General features: G+C 36.2%; 1 protein-coding gene across 3 annotated transcripts in view; it reads right to left on the minus strand.

Annotated features, from left to right (window-relative positions):
• Window positions 1-14,662: 14,662 nt before the first annotated feature.
• WASF1 (WASP family member 1) overlaps window positions 14,663-27,439 on the minus strand; it is a 44,351-nt gene continuing 31,574 nt past the window's right edge. Inside the window, exons 4-9 of one of the 3 annotated variants that reach the window (XM_054568890.1) lie at window positions 23,087-23,240; window positions 21,908-22,025; window positions 20,187-20,356; window positions 18,345-18,524; window positions 16,418-17,046; window positions 14,663-15,493 (exon numbers count right to left, since the gene is read on the minus strand). In XM_054568890.1, the coding sequence (XP_054424865.1) occupies window positions 15,336-15,493; window positions 16,418-17,046; window positions 18,345-18,524; window positions 20,187-20,356; window positions 21,908-22,025; window positions 23,087-23,240 (1,409 nt within the window). In that variant the 3' untranslated portion in view covers window positions 14,663-15,335. Of the gene's footprint in view, window positions 15,494-16,417; window positions 17,047-18,344; window positions 18,525-20,186; window positions 20,360-21,907; window positions 22,026-23,086; window positions 23,241-27,439 lie in introns of all 3 variants that reach the window. The other 2 variants (XM_054568889.1, XM_054568891.1) reach the window with 2 other exon arrangements.

Raw genomic sequence — 27,439 nt, forward strand, 5'->3', positions numbered from 1 at the left:
CTCTGGCAGTGAGATGAAACTCACATACTGCTGGAGAAAAAAGAAAGCTGCAGAAGAAAGTGTACAGTATATCATGAACACAAAGTCTGAAAGCTATGTGCAGCAATACTATATTTCTTAGGGATTTACACATTGACGCAGATATATTCATACTTATATTTCTTGGGAAGATATACATATATTCTATACACACACATCCTTACATATATGTATATATTTCCCCAAAATATGAATGCATGTGTACATATATGAATGCATGTGTACATATATTCATATATATGTAATAAAAATATAAATGCAAGGAAACAATAAGCACACCAAATTCATGGTAGTAGTTACATCTAGAAGAACACAAGCAGCTACAATTGTATTGGTTAGTGTATATTTCTCAAGACGGGCAGAGGATACATGGGTGATCATTATGTATTTTGTAAATTTTATGTGTTACATAGCAAACAAAAACAAAATGCCTTCCAGCTTTTATTATAATAAGGTTGTTCGGATATTTTATTAAAGTTAGCTGAAATTTTGATAGACTCATTTATTATTCACCTTCCCACAATGTAAAATTCTAGTAAGAAGTTGCTGGCTTTATTTTCTTAGGAAGATAGACCTTATATCATTTTAAGTTAATGTGACACTCTCTCTTGTTCCTAGCACGAGTCACAGTGGGAAACTTCAATCCTAATTAAATCCAGCTCCTCTCTTTCCTAAAACTAACTGTGGAATTAATATAGATCTGGTCTCTAAATTGGTATCAGAAAACTGGCTATGATTTCTGCTCATCTCTAGTCAGGTTTCAGTGTTATAAATCACCATTAACCAATAATAAAATCATATTTTAATGAAGTACAACCACCATTAACATCATTCCTGAATTTTTCATTAAAATATTCAGAGAATACCTTCCACTTTATTTACCTGAGATCAGAGTAGTGCCAAAACCATGTGCACAAAATTACAGATAATTAGAAAATTAGTCTAATATGCACTGATTCACTTGTACCTTTTCTTTAAGCTACATTTCTCTTTTCTACACATAAAACTGGTACCATGTGCAGCCACAACAAGCTATAATTAGCAATATTTGTGTAGCATTAATATTTGCAAAGTGTTTTCAGAGATAATCAGTCAGAATTCCTTTGTTGCTATTTTCTAATACAAACCATAGGCCACCAACATATATAAAATCCTTGAGAAAATTAAGTAAATATTTAAAAATCTTACATTCCAAGTATTAGTAGAAACCATGAACCTTTAAATTATATCTTATCCCAAGGAAGAAATGAAATTTTAAAAATTTAATGGTACTTCTAAAAAATCATGCTTGGAAGACAATAATACCTTATATAGTACATGTGGAAACTATTATATACAGTATCATAATATTCCTTTGAGGTGAAAATAGTAATTTTATTGGAGAAATACTAGCTACCCAAATTCTCAATCACCAAGTTCCTTATTAAGTTCTCAAGATAATGAAAGTGTTCCAAGGAAATAGCAACTTCAGGCTAACACTATTCACAATTTAATGGAATTTGGAAAAAGGTGGATCTCAAGTGTAAGCTTATCTACAGAAATTAATAGCCCAAACGCATAACTTTCAAATGGTTCATTTAAACGTATGTACACGCACAATAAATAAGACAGGAAATTAGGTAAGATGTTCATAACAAGCAAATCTGGGTAAAAGGTGTTTGGGCTGGGTTTTCTTTGTACTGTTCTTGCAATTTTCTGTCAGTTTGAAATTATTTCCTAATAATTTCAGGGGGAGAGGAGGGGAAAAAGAAACAGGGCAGATGTTAAGTTTCCAGTCAAACACACAGAGGTCCCCTGAGGCCTAGACCCTCTAATAAGTTCCAGTTCTGATACCAGCTGTCACCTTTCACTAATTACAAGAAGAAAATTTTTACATGGCCATATTTCCAGGGAAGAAGGTGTTCCTTTCTGGCGTTGGTTCAGGGCCCGAACCTTGGTTCTGAGAGCGAGGTCCTCCTCTAGGATATGCCCAATTTCCTGAGGATTCCTGCAATGATGTAGAGAGGAAAAATACAATCATTTCTGATGGTTCCAGTGGCAGGCAAGTCCCAAACAACCCGACTGGCTGCATGGTTAGAGTTCAGTCTGTCAAGAACTGCCAAGGGTCTGAGATTTCATCCTACTTGCAAGCTATTGTATCTTCCTGGATGCTGACAGAAGACATGAGTAGGAAATGAAGGACTTTATTCCTCACAGCAGAAGTGTAGCCAACGTGTCCGATGTTCTCAATGGTTTCCGGGGCTCCGGTTCCCGTAAGGGTGATGTGACTGGGCGTGGATGCAGACAGACCTCCATGTGCCGCGATTTGTGCCTCAGGTTTGCGCTGTAGCACTGAGCTTGGAGTACCTCCTGTTTTAAAGCAGGAAGCAAGCAAGTGTGATTTCAGCAGGGAGGGAGGTATTATCTCCTTCCCCAAGGCTGTTCACTGCCTGAACAACCCTGAGAAATGGCCCAGATAACGAGTGGCCAGGAACTTGCTGGAGCACGAGAGCCATGGAGGAGTCTCTCAGCAGAGTCACTTCTCAGTAATAGTAACATAACTAGCGAGTAACACAGTCCAGCCTATCAGTCATAACCAAAACATTTTCAGGGTGGAGCTAGTGGTGAGTGGATTGCATAGGAAAGCAGTAGATGGGAACAGATGGATGGGCAGGGAAGTACACAGAGCTCAGCCAAGCACTCATCTTTGATTAAGAAGTAGGAGCAGAGGAAGAGAGCAGTTCCATAGCAGATAAGGAGGCTGGAACCTCCCAAGGAGGATGGAACAGGTCTCTCTTACATGTATGGTCTGTTTCTTTCCCCGAGCAGCTGCCTCCTCCTCCCTGGGCCTTTCCTTTTGCCCTCGAAGGGGTGGCACTTTGGTGGCAGACCCTGGGTTGGACTGCTTTCCTCTGAGTGTCCTCCTCTCCCAGGTGCTCGCTGCAGCCAGTTGCATCTTGTTTCTCCTTTGCATCTTAGTCCTCGCTGAAGGTTCCAGTTTCACAGTAAAACTGAAGCAAAGTAATTTCTCAAACACCCAAAAACTTCTCAGTCCCAAGATCTCAAAGGTCCAGAGTCACTATGATGCTCAATGTTTTTATTTTTTTAGTCAAGAATAGTTTACTTTTTAATCACATAGAGCTTCCATCCATTCCACGTAACATTGATTGACCACTTTCTTTGTCCTGGTACCGTGTTAATGCTAGGGATACCAGGTTTAACAAGACAGCCTGCCTGTGTCCAATATTTTACAATCTCTGCCTGAAAAATCCAAGAGAATTCAGAAACTATTAGGATTATTAGGCAACATCAGCAAGGTTGATGAAAATGTACCAATATTCTGAAAATTAATTATCAGCATTGAGAAAATGTAATAAAAAAGATACCTTTAACTATAACTAAATGATTATAAGGTATCTAGTAATAACCTAACTGCAAACAGGATGTTGAGTTGAACTTTTCTGTTGTTATCCCAGAACCGTGAAGACAAAAGAAGACAACAGACATCCAGCACACCACCTACAATACTTATTCTTATTGGAATATCAGGCAGGGAAATTTTAAAACAACAATAATTATTATATTAAAGGCTCTAATGGAAAAGGTTGGCAATATGTGTTTTAGCAGAGAGATGGAAATGGTAAGAAAAGAATTAAATAAAAATGCTATAAATGAAAAAGCCCATGAGCAGCTGCAGAATGCTTTGACACCAAAGCATTTTGTTGAGTAGACTCAACAAAGCTACAGTGAGAATCAGTGAACTTCAAGAATAAAACAGAAATATCCAAACTGAAACACAGAAAAAAGTGAGGGTGGTAATGAAAGAGCAGAGCATCCCAAGAGCTGGGACAGTATCAGATGATCAAGCATATACGTAATTGGAACCTAAGAAGTAGATGAAAGAGAGGGAACAGGGTAGAAGAAATATTTGATGAGATAACAGCTAAGAAGTTTCTTAAAGTTCCATATATGAGCCTGATGATCAGCCAAGTTTAACCTCTTGGTAGGCAATTCCTCCTCACTCCACGAACTAATAATGCAAGCGAACTGGAAGAGTGGATTGAAGGTTCTAAGAGTGATCTGCTTATTCACTGTTAATGAGGCACCAATCACGCTGACAACTCAGCTTAACAGAACAGTCAAAAAGAAGCTTGTTTAGAGCCAGGAAATTCTTTATGGTAAAAGAGGTGCTAGCTCCATTATGAGAAAGTGACTATAAGCTACTAATGTAGCTAAAGCTCTGTGTGTTCCCTTCCTTTCTAAGCACAGAGCAGTACAGGTGACTGGCACAGAGTAACTATTAGTAAATAGTTGTTGAATGAATAAAATAGATTAGCAAAAAAGAGAAATGACACCTGGAGCTTTTCTCAAAGGAAGCAGGTTTTCAAAGGGAGTACAAGGATGGAAACGCTTCCATTTAGCTGCATGCACCACAGTCGACACCAGTATTTGCTTCTCTATCTGCTTTTAAACACTTCACGGTAACCAATATTAATAATGATACTCACTCAGTCTTTCATTATTATTTTTCTATATTTTTTTAATTGTTGTTCCAGTACAGTTGTCTCCATTTTCCCTCCACCACTTTTCTCTGCCCCTCCCACCCTCAGACCTACCCCTGTTTGGCTTTGTCCAAGGTATCCTGTGAGGCTCGGGCCTGAACTGCAGGCTGGGGCACAGAAATAACAACATGCAGTTCTCAAGAGGCTCACAGTCTAATATATTATATTATAATATAAACAATTATAATATACTCTGATAAGTGCTATATTAATATAATTTGTAAATGGAAATGATGTCCAGGATATTCTTTTCAAGAAGGTAGAAAAATGTGAAGTAGCTTTCAGTAATAATAGTGATCAAGGTCATGGGCTTTGAAGTCAGACTGGGTTCAAGTACAGACTTTACTCCTTATAAGCTGTGAGACATGGGCCAGCCAAGTCACAAGTCCAAACCTCAGCTCCTTTCTCAGAAAAATGGATATAATACCAGTTCCTAGCTTCTCCTGTTTTTAGGAGAATTAAATGAGATAAGGAAAGTAAACTACTTAGGAGAGTATCTGGCACAAACATAAAAGATGGTTAATAGGGTGGTAAGGGTGAGGGTGGTGGTGGTCGTAATACTTGCTTTATAATATGTAAAATTTTAACCCTTCATTATATGAAAAGGAGATTTATCCAGAATGATCTATTTCTGCAGAATTCTAGACAGGTAGTGTTTTATTTTAACTAACATGTATTGTACCAAGAACTGGAAGCAGAAAGATGAGTAAGAAGGTCTCTTGCCCTGACTGGGGTGGCTCAGTTGGTTGGAGCATTGTCCTGTAGACCGAAATGTTGCCAGTTCGATTCCAAGTCAGGGAGAGCCAACTGACTGATGTTTCTCCCTCTCTCCCTCCCTCCATTCCCCTCTTTCTAAGATCAATAAGCATGTCCTTGGCTGAGGATTAAAAAAAAAAAAAAAGAGTCTCTATCCTCTCTGGCAGATGTACTATCCTGCAATACTTGTTTGGGCACCATTTGTAATCAGCAAAGATTCTACAATGACCAAAAAGTTAAAATAGAATTGAGAGTATAAATAAATGCTTCAAATACACACATTCTTTCCTTAAGCAAGAATACTTCAAAGTAAGGTGACTGTAGGGAATTTTGATTTATGATGAAGTTTCTATAAGTCGTATAATTTTGAATAGCACCCCGTGAGTCCTGAAGCAGTAAACCTGGGGCCATTTGACAGGTCTGCCACTTGCTTTTCTCATTCTTCAGAAAACTCCAGGGAGGCACTGTCTCCACTTATGTAAGCCTCTCTGTATCTCTGCTTTGGAACATTTGTCTTTGTTAGTTAAAAATAACCTGGATTGTTCACAGTTCTTTTTGTTCTGATGTGTCTTTAAATGCAGCTGCATGCAGTTTCACAGCAAACAGTTTAATTGTGAGTTTGAAGAACTCAGTGAAAATTTGGACTTGCATTTTACATAACTCACGCTCAAGGTGGAAAATGGTTATTAATTTTTATTTTTCATAAGTACCAAAAAAGGCCTTCACATTAATTTCCCTTTTTTTGGATAAAGAAATAAAAACAGAAATTGGGTTGGCCAATGCCTTCTGGTAACGGGGTACTAGCATTACCCCATTGGACCTACCTTCTTGCCGAGGACAACTAGAAAGTTAGACAAAATAGTAAACATATATGCCTGAAACTATCTGAGAGATTATAAGATAGTAAAGAATTGCCAGGCCAAGATCTGGGGGAATTTGATGGCCCAGTGACTTTTTCTTGTTGGCTATAAAAATGCACCATTCCTGTCTCCTGCTGGTGGATGCTTAGCTGACTGAGGCGTCAGCTGTTGCCCTTCTGGATCTACTCTTATGTTCATGCCACGGCCAGCCTACCTTATGCTACTCCTAGTCAATGACTAAGCACAGCAAAGTTAGTAATTCTGGCACATTCCCTTACAGGCAACTTTGGTAGAGGACTCCCCATAGACCTGGCCAAACTTCTTGGAATAACACTGGAGTCCAAGACACTTTTCAACCAATACTCCTTTGTCCCTCCTCTTCTGTCACCATCTAAACTCTCCACCTGCGTCCTCTGCTCCCACTTTTCCTTCAAAGGCATGCCCCCCGCCCCGATAAACATCGGGGACATCTAATCCTGTCTTGGCATGTGCATCGCGGAGAACTGATTTCTCATTACCTGGTAGGCAGAGAGGAATGTCATCCTCACTGGTGGGTGGGGCACAGATAGTCCCTGGCACAGGGCAGTGGCCAAACTGCTAAAGCTTTCACCAATGGTGACCCGAGAAGACATCCTGGGGAGGTGACTGTCCTTGCTAGTGTAATGATTCAGGAATGAAGTGAACAATGCCTGCAGTGACAGTGGGGTTGGCTGGTTATTGCCAAGGTGCCATGATGCTTTGCAGTGGGATAAGAACGCGAGGCTGTTAACAAGCAGTGAAAGCCTATGGGTGAGAGCTTGGTGTGGTAGCTCACAAAAAGGCCCTTATTCTGGCTGTTGAATTGCAGCTACAACTGCGCAGCCAACTGAAGATCTGTTCGTTAGAGTCCCAGAGTTCAAGAGACATTTAGATGCTCAGGTGATTCCGGTCTGCTACGCCGAGGCACATGAACTGCGTGGGCACAGTGGCGGAAGACTGCAATGAGCTCCCACTTATTAGGTCAATCTAACTCCCTCTGCCTCTAAGTGTCCAACCTATTAGCAGCCAATATGATTCTAAAATTTACATAGAAATGCAAAGGCCCAAGAATAGTGAAGAAAATCAACAAGGTGGACAGGCATGCTTTCTTGGCTATCAGTACTTTCTATAAGGCTATAACCATTAAAAAAAAAAACCCAAACTGTGATGTTGGTGTAAAATTAGACCAAGTGGCACAGAATGAAATCTATAGACTTGTACTTGTGTATATCCGTACTGCCATCATTATACAGTTACATCAGTCGAGTATATCAACATAAATGTAGTTATTTTTGGTCTGTGTTTATGTATTTTTGATGAATTAGCCCTACAGAGCGAGCACTGGGGAAAGGACAGACTTCAATAAATGGGGCTAACTTGATTGGATATCCATATGAAAATAGAATGAAACTTAACCCTGACCTCACATGGCACAGGAAAATCAATTCCAGATGAATTATAAAGATGTATAATCTGCTCTGACTGGTGTGGCTCAGTTGGTTGGGTGTCGTCCTGCAAAATAAAGGGTCATCGGTTCAATTTCTGGTCAGGGCACATTCCTGGGTTGTGGGTTCTGACCCTGGGCGGGGCATTTACCAAAGGCAACTCATCGGTGTTTCTCTCTCACATCGATGCTTCTCTCCTTCTCTTTTGCCTTCCCTTTCCCTCTCTCTAAAAATAAATAAATAAAATCTTTAAAAAAAAAAGACTCTGTGAAAAGGATAAAACAAAGCTTCTAGAAGACAATACAGGAGAATCATTTACAACTTTGGCATAGGGAAATATTTCTTAAACAGGGTACAAAAAGCACTAACCATAAAAAAGATCGCTAAATAGACTACATTAAAATGAGTAACTTATTTTCAAAGAGCACCATGAAGTGAGAAGACAAGTCACAGAGATGGAGAAGATACAGCTAACAAACATGAAAAGGTGCCCAGCCTCATTAGTAATCAGGGAAAAGATCATTTAAACCATAATGAGACACTGCCACTAACTCACTGGAATAGCTAAAATTAAGCAGGATGATACCACAGGCTGGCAAACCCATGGAGCAACAGGAATTCTCAGACTGCGGGCAGGACTGTAAGTTGGTGCCACTTCTTTGGAAAACCATTTGACATTGTTCACTAAAGATGAAGATAAGCATAGGACATGATTTAGCCAATTTCACTTCCCGGTATTCACTTAACAGAAACACCTACACATAAATAAGAAACATAAAAATGCCAGTATTATCTGTAAAAGCCCCAAACTGCAAACTAAAACATTCATCAACAGAATGGAGAAATTCTGGTGTATTTCTACCATGGACTACCATAAAGCAATGAAAATGAACAAAGCATTGTTCACAGAGAGCAGCATGGTTGGATTTTAAGAGATGCTGGGCAAAAAAAGGGCACATACTAAAAGATTCCATGTATATAAAGTTTAAAATATAGGCAAAATTAAATGTTATATTCAGAAACACATGCTGAGGTGGTACGAAGTCTAGATGGAAGAAGTGATTATCCTAAATTAGGACAGTGGTCACCCATGGGGTTGGAGGTGGGAGGGCGGTCATCAGAAGGAAGCCATGAGGCTTCCCGGAGGCGTGGCAACATTCTAGTCCTTGGCCTGGACTAGAATAGGGGTTACGTTGTATTCACACTGTGGCAGATTGCTGAGCTGCACTTCTCCCTATAGCACGTTTTATAATAAAAAAGATTCAACAGCTAAACAAAAGGAATGGCTGGTCTTTGATATTAAGATGAAGGGCTTAATACCTGGTTAGTAGGCCCCTCTCTTTGAGTTATTTTATTGATAACAGCATGCAGTTCACACAAAACTGTCCAGATGCTTTTACTGAGACTCTGTGCCAGACAGTTCTGAGATGGTTGACTAAATGTAGAAAACACAAGTTTATTGCCAAAGAGCTGCAGAAAATTAACCAATCCAAGAATCAAATTTAAAATTATGGTCTTGTTTTAAAACAAAATTAATGGAATCAAGCATAGCATTTATTTTTTGAGCCAAGGGAAGCATCTTTAAAAGAAAACGGATTCCTGCCGGCAAAGTAAATGAGGCAGATGAGATCACTCAGACATGAAAGGGGTGGGTAAAAAGTCACATCCCCAAGAGCCTTCCCTTGCCTCTTCTTTGTTTTGAATTACATAACCTTCACGGCAGAATCATCTTTGACAGAATCCTCAGAAGATTTCCAGATCTGAAAGATGACAGAATAAAGGATAACTGAGCATGTTAAAATGAGACTAGAGCAGAAAATCTCAGGTGTAACAGAATAAAAAGGAGGCACTGCGGAATAAGCCAAGGTATCAAGAAAACCAAGATGATGTTGAGCCTATGGGAGGTGAACTGTAAAGTCTTACAAAGACGGAAGATTCATCTGCATGATTTGACCCTCAAGGAGGGCCCACTGGACTGCACTGAATGAGGAAAGGTGACCAAACTAACATTATGGTAAATTGAGAACAACTGCAACATGGGAGTTTAACCGTGGGTTTAAGATATGAAGGAGACTGGACAATCTTCACAAGAGACAGTCCTTCCATCCCACAATACAGTCAAAACCCAACTCTCGATGAATCCAACTCTCTTTCTGGAAATTTCTATAGACTGGTAGGGGGGAGAAATCACACGTCGCTGACTGGAGGCACTGTAAGATCATGCGCAGCAATTTCAACAATGTTTTTTAGACTGTCTGACAATTTTCTATTTCCCTGGAAATTGCTCCCACTTTTCACAATGACTACTTTTCTTACACATGCTGACACTCCTTCTGCTTCCCAATCGCCCTGAGCAGCGTTGTCGTCCGCTTCAAAGATTAAATAGATGCCATTAGAAGGAAATTTTCTTAACTTTTTGGTACCAGAACTTCAGGTCTGTTTACAGTTACTCTTTTCACCTTCCTGTGGAGGAGGTTTCCTTTCACAAATACAAGACTGATCCCTCCCTCCAACCGTGTCATTGATCCTTTCCCTGCCTTGTCCCCAACTGTCCCACTCATCCTCCCAAACCTGCTCCTCCTCTCAGGGTCCTTTACCAGTGAACCTGGACTCTGAAAGTTATCCTTGCCGCCACCTCCTGCAATCACCAAGGCCAGTGCGTTTCTCACCCTAAATCTCTCTTGAATCTACCGTGTCATCTCCTGTCACTAACACCCCTAATTATTATCTGTCACTTACTGTAACAGTCATACTGGTCTCGACCTCCACATTTCCTTCAAAGTCACTTACCACTCTTGTAGCTGCCAATCACCTTACCAAAAGGCTGTTCTGTTACTTCCTCAATTTTATTACCCATGGAATAAAATGCAAATTCTTTTAATACAGTTCCTAAGACCCTCTCATGATTTGCTTCCGGCTCACCTTCCGACTTCTTAGTTACTCCACTCCTTGCGTGCTTTGCATCTGGCCTGTCCAGACCCTGACACACCTATTGCCTTTGCCCCGCGGGCCGCACCCCCTCACCTTCACATTTGCCTGCCTAGGTGCTCCTCAAACTTTAAATGCCATTTCCTTTTGGAGGCCTTTCCTGACTTCCTAGACTAGGTTTGGTCTCTGTGCTTTGAGCTTCCCTAACATTACATTCATTGTTCTTTGTCAATTTATCTGTGTGCTCAGAAAGCAGGGCACTGTCTCTTCACAGATGTGGCTCCAATGTGCAGCAGACTCACTCTGCAAGCATCAAAAATGTTTGTTGAATAAACAGAAGAAAATATAATAAATATAAAAAATATACAAATAAAAATAAACCATTCATAATAGGAGATGCACTCCTTTACCTGGAAAATAGTTCTCATAGATTTTCTTTAAAGCTAGAAGTGCAACATTTCATGGCTTTCATAGATAAGAATGAAACTGATAATTTTAAGTAATATTTGAAGCTGTTACAATAGAAGACAGATTGGGATTTGAGGACTCTTGTGTCTTTTAGATTGTTTCCAGGCCAGAAAAATGGATGAGAATTTTATTACTCTGGTAGACATCGTCCTGTATCAAAAGAGTAGTACTGGAAAAACTAGTTACCTAAAGACAGAGTGGATAAATAAATTCATCAGGAAATCTTTTTGAGTATCATACATACACATACACAATGAACATATTTATATAGATATGATAAAATATTCATTATCACTAAAGAATGTATTATATACGGAATATCCTGAGAAAGATGACTTCAATACATGCTCAGTTGTGTTTAAATATTTTTTTTCTAAAGAAAAAAAGAGCAGCTGGCCTTACAATAATAAGAAAAGGTATTGATAACTAGGCTGTAAAAAAAAAAAAAAAAAAAAAGTGCCTGAAATGTTCATTCAAGGCTGGTATTCATTCTTTATTCAGAGCCTGGTTGTCAGGCTTGAAAAGCAACAGATTACTGATGCATTCTACAGCCAAGTCATGGAGAACATAAATAATTTGTTCTTAGTACAGCAATGAATAAAGGGAGGAAAAGACTTATTCTTTGTATTACAAGGGTCCTATGCCTTCTTTTTGGCTTCAATAGGATGATTTCTATTAATTACAGTTATATGACAATTTAGAAATATTGTAATTTGGTATTTTTTAGTTCAACACAGCAAAGCAATCTTTAAATCCTGATACTGCATGATTAATGCCTTGCATTGGTTTGCATTGTTTATTATGTAGTCAATATAGAGATTGTGAAATCCAAAAGAAATTTCTTGAACTATCTAAGAGCTTTAAATAATTTAAGCCTCCTTCAGTTTAGGGAAGTAGTTTTTAAAAAAAGCTGGGGTCAAAATAAATGTAGTAGAGTGAAAATAAACAGCAGTAGTATGTTTACTAAAGGGCAAAGATAAAGCTATGTTTTAAAAGTAATTCATGAGAATTCCCATGAAATTAAAATACTTAATTAATTTTGTTCTCTGCTCTAAAAAGTGATGTCAGAAGTGAATATTAATAACTTCCATCTTTTGGCCAGAAGAGTTGATCCTGTTTTCCACTTCTTAAATTACGCACACATGCCAATGCACACACACAGTCTGATGAAAGTTATTTTAGTCAATCTTGTTACTGAGGTTGGTGGTGAAACATTTTTAAACAGGAGCAGTGTCTAGGAAGATATGATTTTAAGAGCCCTCATGGATACAATGAAATGGGGAATTTCTGAACCTATTTACATGAAGAGCTATTGTGAGTTGCCTATTTTAGACAAGACCCTGGCTTTCTTGTGAGGAATCTATTTGGCAAGCTCGAATAGGTAATAAATGTGTATCACTTGAAGAAAGCTTATACATAATAAAAGAATTAAAGAAACTGAAAAGGAGTAAGAGCTCCTTGTGGTGATCTGAGACGACTTAATGAAAATATGGATGTGAAATGGTTATTGAAGAAAAGGTAGGGCTTTCTAAAGGTGGAAATAAAGGGAGGTATTTCATAATTTATAGAACACAACCCAAATGAAAATTTTATTTTTATCTTTTAATAAATATTTATAACGTGAAACTGCTTCAGAAGTCATCTCATCTGCCCAAAGATGTTATACATTATGAAAAGCAGTGGTAATAGCTTAAAATGACTTATAAATCTGCAGCTTACAAATATTCCTCACTTAGAAAAAGTTAAAGACATTCTCTCCCTTCACAAGGACTGAATTTCACCCCAAACTCCGCTGCTAGGTATTTCCCTCCCCTTCTTCTGTCCCACTCATTGGGAAGAGGAAGGAACAGTGTCACAAAAAAGCCAGAGGGATTGACAGCTTCAAGGAGGCAGAGTACACACAGACTAAAGATCAAACGAAGGACTAAGGAGTATTCACTGGATCTGGCAATATGGAGGCAAACGGATGACTTCGACCAAAACAAGTGGAACCAATTATTTCCCCATGACATTCAATTCATTTTTTTCTGACTTGATGCTTATGCATGACCTTGTAGAATAGCAGTCAATAAGAAAAAGGTAGTCATTATCCAGTAACTTTTGTTCCTCCTAGGATATGAAAATTGACCACTAAATGATTTGTTCTAAAATTAGCTCTGCAAGTTAATTTGAATATCTAGACTGAAAGGTTATTTTGATTTTTAAATCAATACTATATATATGACATAGTGTATATGGCTTCTTCAGTCTATGGACACTTTACCTCCCAGGAATGTTGTTTAAAAAACAAAAAGTAATCTATCATAAACTATTTAGGATACATACTTCCAGGCTTTACAACAGATTAAGAAATTTTTTGTCATTTCCTTTTTATCACTCTTAACTACCCCAACACCGTAGTATTGTATTTTAGTTATCTGGCTATAACTGAGCTTTATAAAAACTATCTATTAGCTATGTCTTTGACCATAAGCATGCTTAAAAAGACAAACTTTAAACCATGTCATATTTTCTTGAGTTAAATTCAACACTATACAGTTTTGTAAGGCTGGAAAGAAATCTCATATGGCTATGCAATCTCTTGTTCTAGGCAAAGCTACCAAAAGACCAAAGCAAATCTTTTTGTTGATTAGAGCCATTAGGAAATGGTTTATGTCCAAACTGCACTGCTACAATAGAACTTAGTTATCACTCCTATAATACAAGAATTGCAAGTCATTAGTTATCTGCCTAAATAACTCCCAAATTAACAAGTTACCAGTGAGCGCACGTATCAGCCATCTATTGCCACAATAATGTTATGTGAAATAACCCACCTCAAAACTTAGGTGTAAGACAATAATCATTTATTTTTGCTTATTAGTTTATAGATCAGCTGAACAATTCTCCTGGGCTGGGCTAATCTTAGCTAGGCCTGCTCATCTGTCTACAGTCAGGCAGCCAGCGAGCTTGTGCTTGGCTGATCTGAGATGGCCTCACTTGGGATAGCCTTCTGCACGAGGTTTCTGATCTTCTAGCAGGCTCCTGAGCCTATTTCTACCATATGTTTTTTGGCCAAAACAAGTCTCAGATTCAAGAGTGTGGATTAGAACCCATCTCTTGATGGGAGGAGTTGGAAATTGCATTGCAAAAGGATTAGACAGAGGCAAGGATAAAGACTGCAGTCAAACTACCAAAACCTCATTGAGTCTTTTCTTCACACTAAATAATCTATTAATGTTGCTTCCCTTCCACCTCTGAATCTGGACTGTATAAATATTCACAACTCATTTTAGCATTGCAAAGTATAATTTCAAGAATAATGTTAAACAGAAGTCAAGGTGTGCTGAAATTAGCAAGTTAAGATTTTAATTTAAGAGTGAGCATGAGGAGTTGAAAAATACGGAATCTGTGACCTTGGGAAGAAAATGATATAAAAATTACCCTCTGCGCTAGGCAATATGAATCTGTACAATTAGGAAATTACACATGCAGCACAAGTGGATTTTAAAATCTTCATTTACTATCTACGTATTAAGAGACTGTATTATTTGATAAACTTTCAGAAATAATTTTATTCAAAGAGCAACACCCATGAACCTTTAAAGTGAACCATTTATTAAATCAGACTGTTATTCTTAACAGTTATGCAAGTTACAGGTATGTTTATGTCAGAGTATTTCACATGGAAATCTTTTAAACTCTTATAGGCAAGCAAAATCATACCACACAATATATAAGTGGGAAAGGGTACTGCTAAACATTCAAATAAGGCAAGTATTTAAAAACAATAAAACAATAATTAAAAAAATTCAGGCATTCCTTTAAGAGAATTCAATACCACAAGCTAAATGTACTTTCTGAGTGTATTCATATAATCAAGTCAGTGTTTCTTTTTTGAAAACATCAAGAAATAGAATAAGGCTCATTAATAGATACAGCTGCCCTCAAGATTTCAATCTCAGTTGTTTTCTTTAAATTAAAATTCACAAAGTGCACAATTAAGATATATCAAAAAACTGAATCTGCTACTCTAACAACAGCTGTCCATGCTTAATACTTAGTGGTTTATGTGACCAAATTATGTCTTTTCAGGGAAAAATAAAGATAAGCCACTGTAAAACATTTAGTTTGAAATGTATGCTAATAGTTTTCTTAGAAATCAAAAATTATGGAGGAAAAAGGGTTATTTATCTTAAGGAAAAGAAAGCAAAACACTGGAATGACCAAACATTTTCAAAGAACAAGCACCACAAAGGACATTTGCATTCAGTTTTGTAATATTTATCAATGCATTTGTCTTACTCCAACCAATCTACTTCATCAAATTCTGAATCATCTTCTGAATCGCTATATTCCACAGCAATGCGGCGGGACAGGATGGTGGCAACGTCATTTTCAATGCGTTCATGTTTAGCCTCCTGTTCACGCTGCTCTTCTACTTTTCGTAGCTGAATACCTGACAGAGTAAATGTAAACCATTCATTATAAACCCAAATGTGAAATATTAGGTATTATTAATCCTTCTGGAATGAAATCAAATACACATAAGAAATAGTAACAAAAATATAAAGCAAGATCTATTAAAAAGATCTTGAAGGAATTACACTTACAGAGACATTAATTTCTTCATTATGTTATCTGTGATATTACTTGGTGGAACTTACCAGACATCCAGTGGATATCTACAATTTATTTATTAAAACATTATAATATACTGTGCCTCCATGCTCACCAAATCCTAAAAAGTTAACCAGATAATACTTTACTTTTCTTCTGTTATCTCTATGGTCTGATAGAATAAACATTGCTCATGATATTTTCTGAGGCCTTACTCTCCCTGGTACTTGAGGAAAAGGCACTCTTATTCATTCTATACTGTTAGCGCCTGGCATATAGTAGGTGCTTAGGAAATGCTGGCAAAATAAATCAATGATGTGTTAGGGTTTTTTTTTTTTTTTTTTAACAACTAAGGGAGGAACTTTAAAGGCATCTGGTAGAGCAACCGTCATTGAGACACCAGATGGAGAGCCTTTACTCTGAAGAAAACAGGTTGTTTTTTTTTTAAAGGAGGTAAAATACATATTAAACATAATATAAAGGGTTTTAACTAATTTTCTGTAAAGTCTGATACTTTTAATTTCTCGTTCATTCAATAAACATTATAACCCCTACTAAATATGAAAATAAAATGATCAAATGTGATACATTTTCTTGAAAATGATTTAAAATAAGTTGAACATAGCTCTACCTTTCTAAAGACCATTTGTGCAAAAACATGATCACTTAAAATTTTATAAATGGGCAAAAGATTATTGTTCAAATAATAAGGAAGTTTTTAATGCTACAAGAGCAACGCTCTTAACCGCCCTGAGAAAATTACCTTTTCGTATTGCTTCCAGAAGTACACTCCTGGCGTCACTGATTACAGGTAGGGTTGATGGATGACGCTTTGGCTCAGAGGCAGGTACAACTTGTGATGGAGGAGATGGAGGCATTAATGGAACATGGGGACCTGGGGCAGTGGATGGAGTTGGATGTAGCCCGGAAGGAGGATGAGCAAGAGCTGCAACTGTGACAGGTGATGATGGCCGAATGCCCGGCGGAGGCAAGGGAGGCGGTGGTGGGGGTGGAGGCAGCCCCTGGACTTCGCCTTGTGGGAGTGGATGAACTGGCACAGTCTCACATACTGGGGCGGCTCTGGCTACCGGTGGAGAGGGCTGTACTAGAGGAGGTGCAATTGGAGGAGGAGCTGGGTGAAGAACTCCAGGGGCAATCTGAAGAGGAGCTGGAGGTGGTGGTACTGCTGGAGCTTGCAAAGCAGTGGTTGGAGGTGGCGGTGGGGGAGGTACTGGTGGGGGAGGAGTTGAAGTCATTGACGCTCTTAATGAAGAAGTTGACAAGGCCGATGGAAGAGGTGGTGGAGGAGGTGGGGGGGTGGGGCTCACAAACACAGGTGTCCTGCCTGTAGCTGGTGACTGAGGGCGATTTTCTATCAAACCTGTAGCAGAACTGAAATGATAAAGAGATCCTAGCAAGTTATTAAAAGAGAAAAAATTAAGTCATGCAACATATAAATGATGAATAATTTTATCAAGGTAGATGCCATTAACATGTTCCTAGAGAAATTTAAAAACTTTCAGCAGTATTTACTGTGGAATGAAAGTAGAAATAAAAGTACACCAACGAGAAAATTAATAGGTGGGACTTTGGTTTATAAAATTCATCCTCTCATGCAACTTTCATATCCACTCAAGCATTTTATGCTTACTTTGGTGAGTAAAATGCTCAATTTTATGCTGTGATATGAGTCTGTAATGACTCAACATTTATCATATTACAATATTTGTAGCAATACCCATGGCCAGTAAAATTCTGTATTTGTACTGAAGCTATTAAGACTCATATTTCATTTCAGTTAAATCAGTGACAACTAATTACAAACCACAAAATTTACAGCTCTCTATCTTCCCAAGGATGAAACATCAAATGAGTCAGTGACAGAAGGCTGATTTCTTTTTTTAACTAAAAATTATAAAGCTGATCTTGCTTTCTCTTTAAAAATTTATAATTTGGATCACATTGGATAAAATTAAGCTTCAAAACAGCTTTACTAAAATACTATGACCAACTGCCTATCCTTTCTCAAATTCTTAGAATATTTCCCGATATCAAATTAAACATTTATAATTACACGTTTGGTTCCCAGTTTTTAGTCCCTCAATACATCACAAATTTCTTTTATTTGTATTAATATACAGCAAGTCTTCCTTATAAATGGCGATAGGTTCAATGACTTTACGTGAAACAAACTTTAACAAAACCAATGTTACCATAGGCTAATTAATACAAACAAGAATTAAGTTCCTACAGCATCTAATCAACATTCAACAACGCTGAACAAGATGACGCTATTGAAGATGACAAGAACCTGTTATACTGCGCATCATGTGTTTAATAACAAAGCTATAATAAAATGAAACCTGTTTTAACCTTTAAAGTAAATTCTCATTAGTTGTATTTTCCCAAGAGAATGTGTCAGCTCTTACCAGAGGTTGGAAAAGTACCTCCCACATACTAAATCTGCCTCACTCCTTGTTTTTGTAAATAAAGTTTTACTGAAACACAAACATGTTCATTTAATTATGCATATAATACACGGCTGCTTTCATGCAACAATGGCAGAGTTGAGTATGTGTGACACAAACAAATGCCCACAAAGCCCAAAATATTTACTATCTGCACCTTTAAAACAAAAATAAAGGTTACCAACCCCTGAGACAGAATACCAAGTGCTTGTCCCAACATACCTGATACAGGTGGGAATGGGCTTTGCATCTCCTGCTCCATGCATTGGTGGAGGCGGAGGTGGTTCATGTGGTCTGACTAAGACCCTTTCCTCGGCTCTAGTGAGAAGCTCACTCATCTGACTGAATGGCAAGGCAGAAAGTGAGTAAGATCCATCCATATGATCCACATATGTCTGCGGTCTAAAAAAAAAACAAAACAGTATCAGTATACTTTTCTCGAGCTATTGGTGGAGTAAAGTGTTCTACATGAGATAAAAGTTTATCCTTTGAATGCCAATATTTTAGCCACCTTTAAGAAACTTCTTTTGGAAATTCATTACACTCATTCTGCTTTTAAAACAAAAAATGCTGCTCACACTGTAAATTTTCCTTGCTGATTCGGGTTCATTATGATGACTTTCAGTTTTTTTTTAATAACATAATACTAATTCAATTCAGAAGCATAAAAAGTATTATATATATAATCTTATAAACAAGAAAATAATTTAACTTTCAGCAAACTGCATTCAAAGCAATCTGCTATTTCATTTTTGTCTTTACAGTAAGATGCCAGTGACAAAAGTTTAGAATATAAAAACTGAAATTTTCTACCACCAGGATACCTTGCTGCTCTCTTATACCTAAATGACTTCCAAGTATCTTGTACCCAAGGAGAAAGGCCTCCTTGATACTAGCACCACAGACATGGTTAACAACATCATTTTTGGCTTTCTGGTATTTTCAAAGGTGCTAGGGTACTCAGGAAATTGTATGCTGATTAACATAGCAACATGTGACTGAGATCAGATTTAAGCAAAATTTTAGATACCCTGAGCATATAAAGACATAAACATTCACTGATTGCAGCGCATGTTGGGGACAAAGTTGGATTTAAAAAGTATGCACACAGCAAGTTAGAAATATTGTATTTTTACACTACTGCGTCGGCTAAATACCTCAATTAGTTAACAGTAGTAGAAATAAATGTTTGCCTATAGGTTAATTTTTTTTTAATTTCAATTCTTTCAGTATATTTTTCAATAATGCATATAGTGTCTTACATGTATTTACTTCTAAAATAGGCCAAAATGTTTCATACTTATGGCCAAATAATTTATATGTATTATTCAAAAGAAAACCTTAAGCTCTTTTCTATTCAAAAATCAATAACTATAATATATAACTTATAATTATATAACTTATAATTATATAATTATAATATATATAATTATATTATATAACTATAACTTATAACTATAAATCGACTATACACAAAAATAAGTTTCTTCACAGAAAGATGCTAGTATGTTTGTTAGGGTAGTGTGTTACTTATATAGTGTTCCTAACCACTGAGAAAGGAAAGGATCTATTCTATTTTTGCAAAGGGGGGGTGAGTAATTTTAAAGTCCTGATATATCTGAGTGAGAGATACGGCACAGAAAGGAAGTCAGAAAGAAAAAGGAACAAAATATAACCCTTTCTCAACTATTTTATATTTAGTGAGTCACCAATAGCTCAAAAAATATTCCAGACCTCATTCCTCCATTGTGAATTCTAGCAGTCTGCCTGAAATGTTGAGAGGAAGTTGAGACTTCATATGAAAGCTAAAACAACCCTTAAGATCATTTGTCTAACCACCTCTTTCTAAAGATGACAAAACTAAAGTCCCAGTATGAAAACGACCTGCCCAAGATCGGACTTCAGCAGGCTCACAATGGTCAGCGTTTCACAACCATCTCTATACTTTCAACAGGGTCTGCCAGTTCAACAGTTCAGGACCCAACACTTACAGGTACAGATATTAGAAATAAAACCAGTATTTTATCATTAATTTTGTTAAAAAGCAAACAAAAGAAAAGAAACCTTGTTTCAAAATGGGAGGCTGGGCCATTAGCAACTTCAATATGCTTATGTAAGAGATTAGCATCATCTTCAGCCAGCTCTGGACCTTGGGCCAGCTTCTGCCATTCTCTCCGCCTGTCATGAGGTGCTCTTGGCACTTTTTCTGGTTCATGAGGACGATCTAGATTTTTCTGCTATAACAGATGTATTGAAACAAAGCCAAATGCTGAAGTGCCAAGTTTTTAAAAAGAGGTTATGACAATCAAAATAAAATTCTAACATCAATATTGAAAAAGACAATGTCATCATAATATAGTACAAGTAACACAGAGACAGCTCATTTGTACACTGAATTAAATCTTAGCCAGTTTGCTTGTAATCTAGTTTCTCTTCATGTTTCTTTAATCGCTAATTGGAATTGATGTACCAGATAAAAACAGTATGCCTAAGTAATAAAATCTGAGGTCAGAAAGCCCTTTCAGATGAAAAACGATTCACCAACTTTGCTATCACATCTATTAGTTTTGTGAAATTTTTACGATTAACAGCACTGTCTACCTCTAACTAAAACATGAAAATTTACTGAGGTTATGTTATCTGGGAAGTTACCAGTTGACTAGCCAATACATTAAGAAAAAATCCAATTATCCAATTAACACATTAAAACTGTGTCGCTCCACAGAAAATAGTGTATTTAAAAAATAAAACAAGAAGTGATTTAAATAGTGGGAGTAAACATAGAAAGGTCTAGAGTATGTACAACAAAATCAAATGCCCAAAGTTGGCCAAGCAGGAAACAGAGAAACGAAGAGATAGGGTTTAAGTCGGGGAAGGCAGTGAATTAGACAGTCATGTCTATTTGAGGCATTCCAGTTCAAAAAATTAAAACCACTGTGGTTATCAAACACAACACTGCCCACAAGTGTAATCTGTGCTGCCAGCCACCACTTTGCAAACTAGAGCTAGAACACTGGGCTACTGTCTAGTAAGGATGATAACAGGGATGCATGATGGGGAACGGGGGAAGATGGGGAATAGAGAGAGCTATAGGAAAAGCAGAGTGGTGATGAAGACAGACTTTGCCTCCTTCGTAAATCTGCCTAAAGCCAACACTGCTTCTTCCTTCTGTATTATCTAGTTGTCATTAACATGGAGTAAAGTAAATCCAAGTGAATTTTATCAGAAAGTGGAAAATGACAACATAGCAGACGGATAACAGGAATTTAGTGAGAGTATAATAACCTTTCCAAAACATCGAGGATAGGTTGTATGGTTAGAAAATACTAGCTTAATCTCCCCTACCACTATCTGGACAATATTCCTTTGATCTTTCTTACTAAAATGCCCTTCTCTTCCCTGGCCCATTTAATTCCTACTTTTTGTTCAAGATACATTGTAAGCTTTGTTAAAAGTGTTTACCAACCCTATCTTCTGTTTAAATCAAGTGCTTCCCCCCCCCTGCATACCTCTGTTATGGCACTTATCACACCATATTTTAATAATCTTATTATATATAATTACATATGTAATAATTTCTAACTATACATAATAATCTCATTATAATAATATAATCTGCTCAGATTAGACTGTGATCTTTCTGTGTGATTAAAAGACTTCAGTATTTGACTATGTGGACCCAATAAAATAAAACTGTCGAACTACAGGATTTAATAAAGTTCCATATGTGCAATAAACACAAATACACGAAAACTAACTTCAATTTTTTGAATCTCTTGTAATACCTTCTGCTTCCTCTTTTCTTTCCTCTTATCCTCTGTATCCTGCAACATTTTTTCTTTCCATAGATCAAAGAAATATGAAGGATTGGTATAAAACTTCAAACCTTCTTTACCATCATCTCTGAAATATAAAATATCAATTAAAATATATATTAGTAAGACATAGGCAATCAGAATAGAAATGGTTTTACTGAAATGTTTTTTCTCTTACATTAATAAACTATAGCATGTGTAAAAATAGTGGCAAAATAAATTAAATACTGTACCAACAGAACAATTCTTCCAAGTCAGACAGGAAACTAAGAAAAATGGAAAATTAGGTGTTTTTTCAGAGTTGGTGTTAATAATTTAAAGTACAGCTGGACAATTTTCATCCCTAACCTGTGCTGAATAACAAGTTTTCTGAAAGTCCTTTGAGAAATTCCAATAATTAAAAATGGTTCAGTCAAAGATAAAAGTCTGAAAGGACACAGTATCATTTAGAATATAGAAATTAAACCAGGTTTTTGCCAATACTCTAATTTATCTATTATCTTACCAAACCCCCAAAATATCACCTAATAGTCATTTTTGTAGTAAGTTTTTTATATCCAAATGACTTGCATACTAAAAAATAGTTTCAAATAACTACCTGAATACCATTTTATTCATGATATGTGTAATGCATCTTAAACTACCTATTTAACAAATCACATGAACGGACTCCAAAAAACAGCTGATTACAGATTTTATTTTAAATGGTAAAATACATTTTAAAAACAAACACTATATACTCATTATGTACTGTAAATTTAATGTACATAGATAAGAAATAGTATTTATTTTGTGAGTGTGGTAGAATTTTGAACTCTTTATTTTTATTTTCCATTTGATTAGAAACTGAATTTAAAAAACTCTTTGGCTCTTCATAGCACTAATTTTGCCATTGTTTTTTCATATTAATACTTGTGAAAACAGCTCCTTTAAATTAGTCTTGTCTTTTGCATGCCAGACCTTTGAGAACTCAGTGAATAAATCAAACGTTTTTCTAAAAGTGGTGGGTAAGGGGAGTTCTCTGCGTTGGTCAAGAGCCCAGTAAAATAAAGAATGTTTGGGGATTTAGCCTTTAAAGATAGACTGCTACGTATGTGAACTTGAAGTCTGAGATAAATAACCAGCCTTCTTATTTATTAGTCTACTGACCTATAAGGAGTGAGTATATTGAGAGGTGGAGGCTGTTCACAAACATCATATGTCTCCTGCAACGGAATGGGCAAAGTCTTGCGGTCAAAAAGCTGCTGATCTTGAATTGTAGAACTTCGGAACGCTTTTCTCATTGTTATGTCTTGCAAAGACACTAAAACAAAAATCAACAGTGTATTTTGTTTATTTTACTAAGATGATTTAACATAAGAAGAAATGCACATACTGTATTTGTTTAAAAGTCAGCATGGCTCAGGAGGTTGTAACTATACTGGTTTGAGTCACAAACCATATTTTAAATGTTCTATCATTATATCCCACATCATTTTGTGCCTAATTTTCCCAGACAGATGGCACTTAATACAATGTTTGATTTCTAACAAGAAGAAGGCTCTAATGACACCAGAAGCATATCTATTATTTCCCAAAAAATACACCTTTTTCTTTTCTCTACTTGCCATCTCCAGCCCCCAACCAACAAACATTCTCTTCTTCCTTTTTTTTAATAACTTTTTCCCGTCATCCCCTTTATCGCTTTTTTGCTTATACCAATACTGAAGGAATTACTTAGTTATCAGTAACATTCTGGGCTAAATACACTGTTGACCTTGATGCTATACTGACTATATGTATATTATATATATTTTTATATATATATACACACACACTATAAAGTTAAAATAAACTTTACAGTAAGGAAAATATTTTCAAGTACTGGGCGATCTATATTATTGCCTATTTTACTTACCTTTTATTTTATACCATAAGGATCTCTACTTCACTATAAGCTCTTGAAGACTGTTTTGTACATTATTATGTTCAGAAACTAGTACAGCCCCCATCACATATATTTCATTTACTCATTTTCTTTTGGACTATGCAGCAACTTAAGTAATGTACCAAAATACTACGTATTATATTTTTATGTAGTGTGACTTCTACTTAGTGTGACCTTTACTTACAGTGACCTCCTGATATTAAAAAAAGAGGTGAATTTTTTTTACATATTTAATATGGCTTTTCTTTGTATACAGAGAAACAGTTATCTGCCACAGCAAGGTCAGCGCTAAACAATCACAATTCCTCAATTATCTTTCTCCCTAAAGTAGTGTCTCTGTCACGCCCCGAGGCGTATTCCCTGAGCGCGCCTGGCCCTGCGGCCCCGCCCGGGTGGAGCAGTGAGGCTGCCCTGCGGTGGCCGCCCTGAGGCTGCGCTCCCAGCTGGCCCACTGCTGCTGCACAACCTGTAAGACACTTGGAAACACCAAAATAAAATTTAAAGAAATAGTTTTTTTTCCTCACCAAAATGTAGCATGATATTTAATGACTATATACTGTATGTAATACCGTATGCTTTCATTAATAGGTGCTTTCATTAATTTTTATTTAATCTTTACAATTCAATAAAAATGGAATTATTATCACATTTTTAAACACAAGAAACCCAAGGCTATCAAGTATTACATAACTGGTCCAGGGCTAGAGGGTTAACAAGCAGTAAAGTCAGAACGGAGAACCCAAACCTGTCTGCCTCTGAGACTGATCCTTTTGCCACAAACTGCCTGCTGTTCCTCTGGTTCCTGTCAGAAGTGGCTTCTCTGTTCCATAATCAAAATGGATCACTACCTGCCACTCTCTCACCCCACTTATTAACTTTAAGTAACCAGAAGGCACCCAGTGTTCATTCTCCCAAAACTTTTTTAGAAAGGATGTAAAGTAATAAGCACTTTTCTATCTTCAACTCCTCTCATTTATCACGTCTTACTTGTTAACAGACCACTGTGACAAAGTCCCTTCCAGCTGCCAGCAAGGACATTTGACATTATTTAAATAGTATTATATAATACAGTAAGTTAGCACAATATGTTTATAAATATAACTTAATTAAACATTATTGTACAGATCTTTGCTTAAAATTTTTTACATACTTTTTGAATTCTTATTTGTAGCTCTCACTGTTAATTATTATTAAATGGTAATTAAAAAATAAAATATTGATATTATACTCTATAATTTAGTATTACGTTCATAATGTTATTTTGTCTGAAGTCTCACTGAGTTAGAAACATCTAGGTAAAATACCTTTGAAGATCCCTTCTATCCAACATCCCCCAAACAATTTTAAATTAAGGTGTTCAGTTTTCACATTCTGAATTCTTACCCACTGCTCCACGTAATTGTAAAGGAAACTGTAAACAATTCTTATAGTTGTTAGCACATTAGAATTTTTTTAAAAGACATTTAGTTATTTACTGGTAGCTGTATTTTCATTTTCAATTTTAATAAGGATACTACGACATTTCTTAAAAATTTAACAGTATTTTGAAACTAAATGTTTTTAATTCATTATAAGAACTGCCATTATAATAATTATTATATATTTAATAATAATGTATCTGCATTATTATGTGGCGTCTAAATGTTAAGTTATTTTAAAAAGAAATTTTGGATGTAAGTGATATATTTAAAGTATAGACGTAAAATATTTATTTTTTCACTATTAACAATGATTTTGTATCAAGAATTTCAAGAAGTATGACCAATGCACATGCACGTGCTTCAAAGGATAACAAAGGAAAAAACCTAGAGAATAGAAGAAATAATTGCATATCATATTATTTAACAAGGAACTTGCATCCAGTATATAGAATTCTTATAACTCAACAATACAAAGAAAAATAATCCAATTTAAAAATGGTAAAAGGTTCTGAGTAGCCATTTCTCCAAAAATGATACACAAATTACTGAGTCTTTTAAACCCTGGTTTTAAATCTAAGCTCTACCACTTCCTGCTGAGTGACTTATCTCTAAATGGCTTCTAAACTATGAAAAGATGCTCAACATCATTAGTCATCAGGGAAATGCAAATACATTCTACAACATGAACCAATATTGAAAACATTATGCTAAGTGAAAGAAGACAGTCACAAAAGACCTCATATTGTATGATTCCTCTCATATGAAATGCCCAGAACAGGCAAATCCAGAGAGACAGAAAGCAGCTTAGTGACTGCTAGAGCCTAGTGGGAGGGGAGATGGAAAGTGACTACTCAGGGGTCCAGAGCTCCTTTCTGGAATGATACAATGTTCTAAAATTGATCCTGGTGATAATTTCATAATTCTGAATATGCTCAAATCCACTGAATTGGACAGTTTAAAGGGCTAATTGTAATGTGTATGATATATATCTCAATAAAACTGCTTTAAAAAAAGGTGCTGTTTGGCTTTTCCCAAAACCAGACCATATGAGTTTATATTTTTGTAAGCAGTAGAAACTTAACATAGTATGTAGCTGCCTCTCCTAATTTAGGCATTAAATTAGGTTATGTCAACAAATGCTGGCTTAATCATGACAACATCTATCATTACATAATCTACTTTTTGTTTTTTTTTCAGTGATATCCTTTAATATACTTACTGTTTAAGTTTAGATCTCAGATAACGTGCATTTATACTAAAAATATTATTCAACAAAAAATATTTTTTGAAGAAAGCGTTACAAGAAATTCACATTAAATAACCATAGGGTAAGTGAAAATTATTGTCCTTCATCATTCCATTTCTTTTTGTTTAAAAAAAAAACCAAACCAGAAAGGAGTTTGAGAAACATCAGCATTCAGTATATTCTATCAAGACAAGAAATGCTGTTTTACCACTGATGCTTGTAACATTATTTTAGTCTCAATGTGAGAGTTTTTTGTTTACTTCTTTTGTTTTTTACCTGATATTCCTCATTATAAAACATTTTTTCCTACATATTAATTTGGGTTTTTAAAAAAATATTCACTTAAAGTAGGAAGTAACATTCAAATAACTAGATCAGATTTTAGCAGTTTAACATGCATACAAAAAAGCATATTAAAACAAATTACATCCTTACAGAATCAATTTCAATTTACTAAAACATTATTTGAAAATTACTTGAAATTCTATTTCTAAGACAAAAGTACAGAAATAAATTGTAAGGAAGGAAAGTTAATGGGGCAAAGAAGGGGAAGGGTCATCCAGGAACATGTATAAAGTACCTGTGGACAAAGACCACAGGGTTGGGGGCGGGGACTGAATGTGGGAGGGAGGAGGCGGTGGGTAGGGCGCAGGAAAGTAATGGGGGGGAAATGGGGACAACTGTAATTGCACCATAAAAGAAAGGAAAAGAAGATAATGAAAAGAAGGAAAAAATCTGACTAACTTTTTTTTATGTCAAAAACTTAACATTTATTTAGTATACAAAAAGAAGACATCAAAAAGAAAAAAAATAAGTAGAAAAGAAAAGCCAGGAAAGTCATGCTAATGGCATTTACAGAAAATTCACTGATCATGACAACATGTAAACCAAAGGTCATGGGTAGAAAT

Source organism: Pteronotus mesoamericanus, unplaced genomic scaffold (assembly GCF_021234165.1).
Source record: "Pteronotus mesoamericanus isolate MK-2021 breed Mesoamerican mustached bat unplaced genomic scaffold, CSHL_Meso_final contig_20, whole genome shotgun sequence".
Classification (NCBI taxonomy): domain Eukaryota; kingdom Metazoa; phylum Chordata; class Mammalia; order Chiroptera; family Mormoopidae; genus Pteronotus; species Pteronotus mesoamericanus.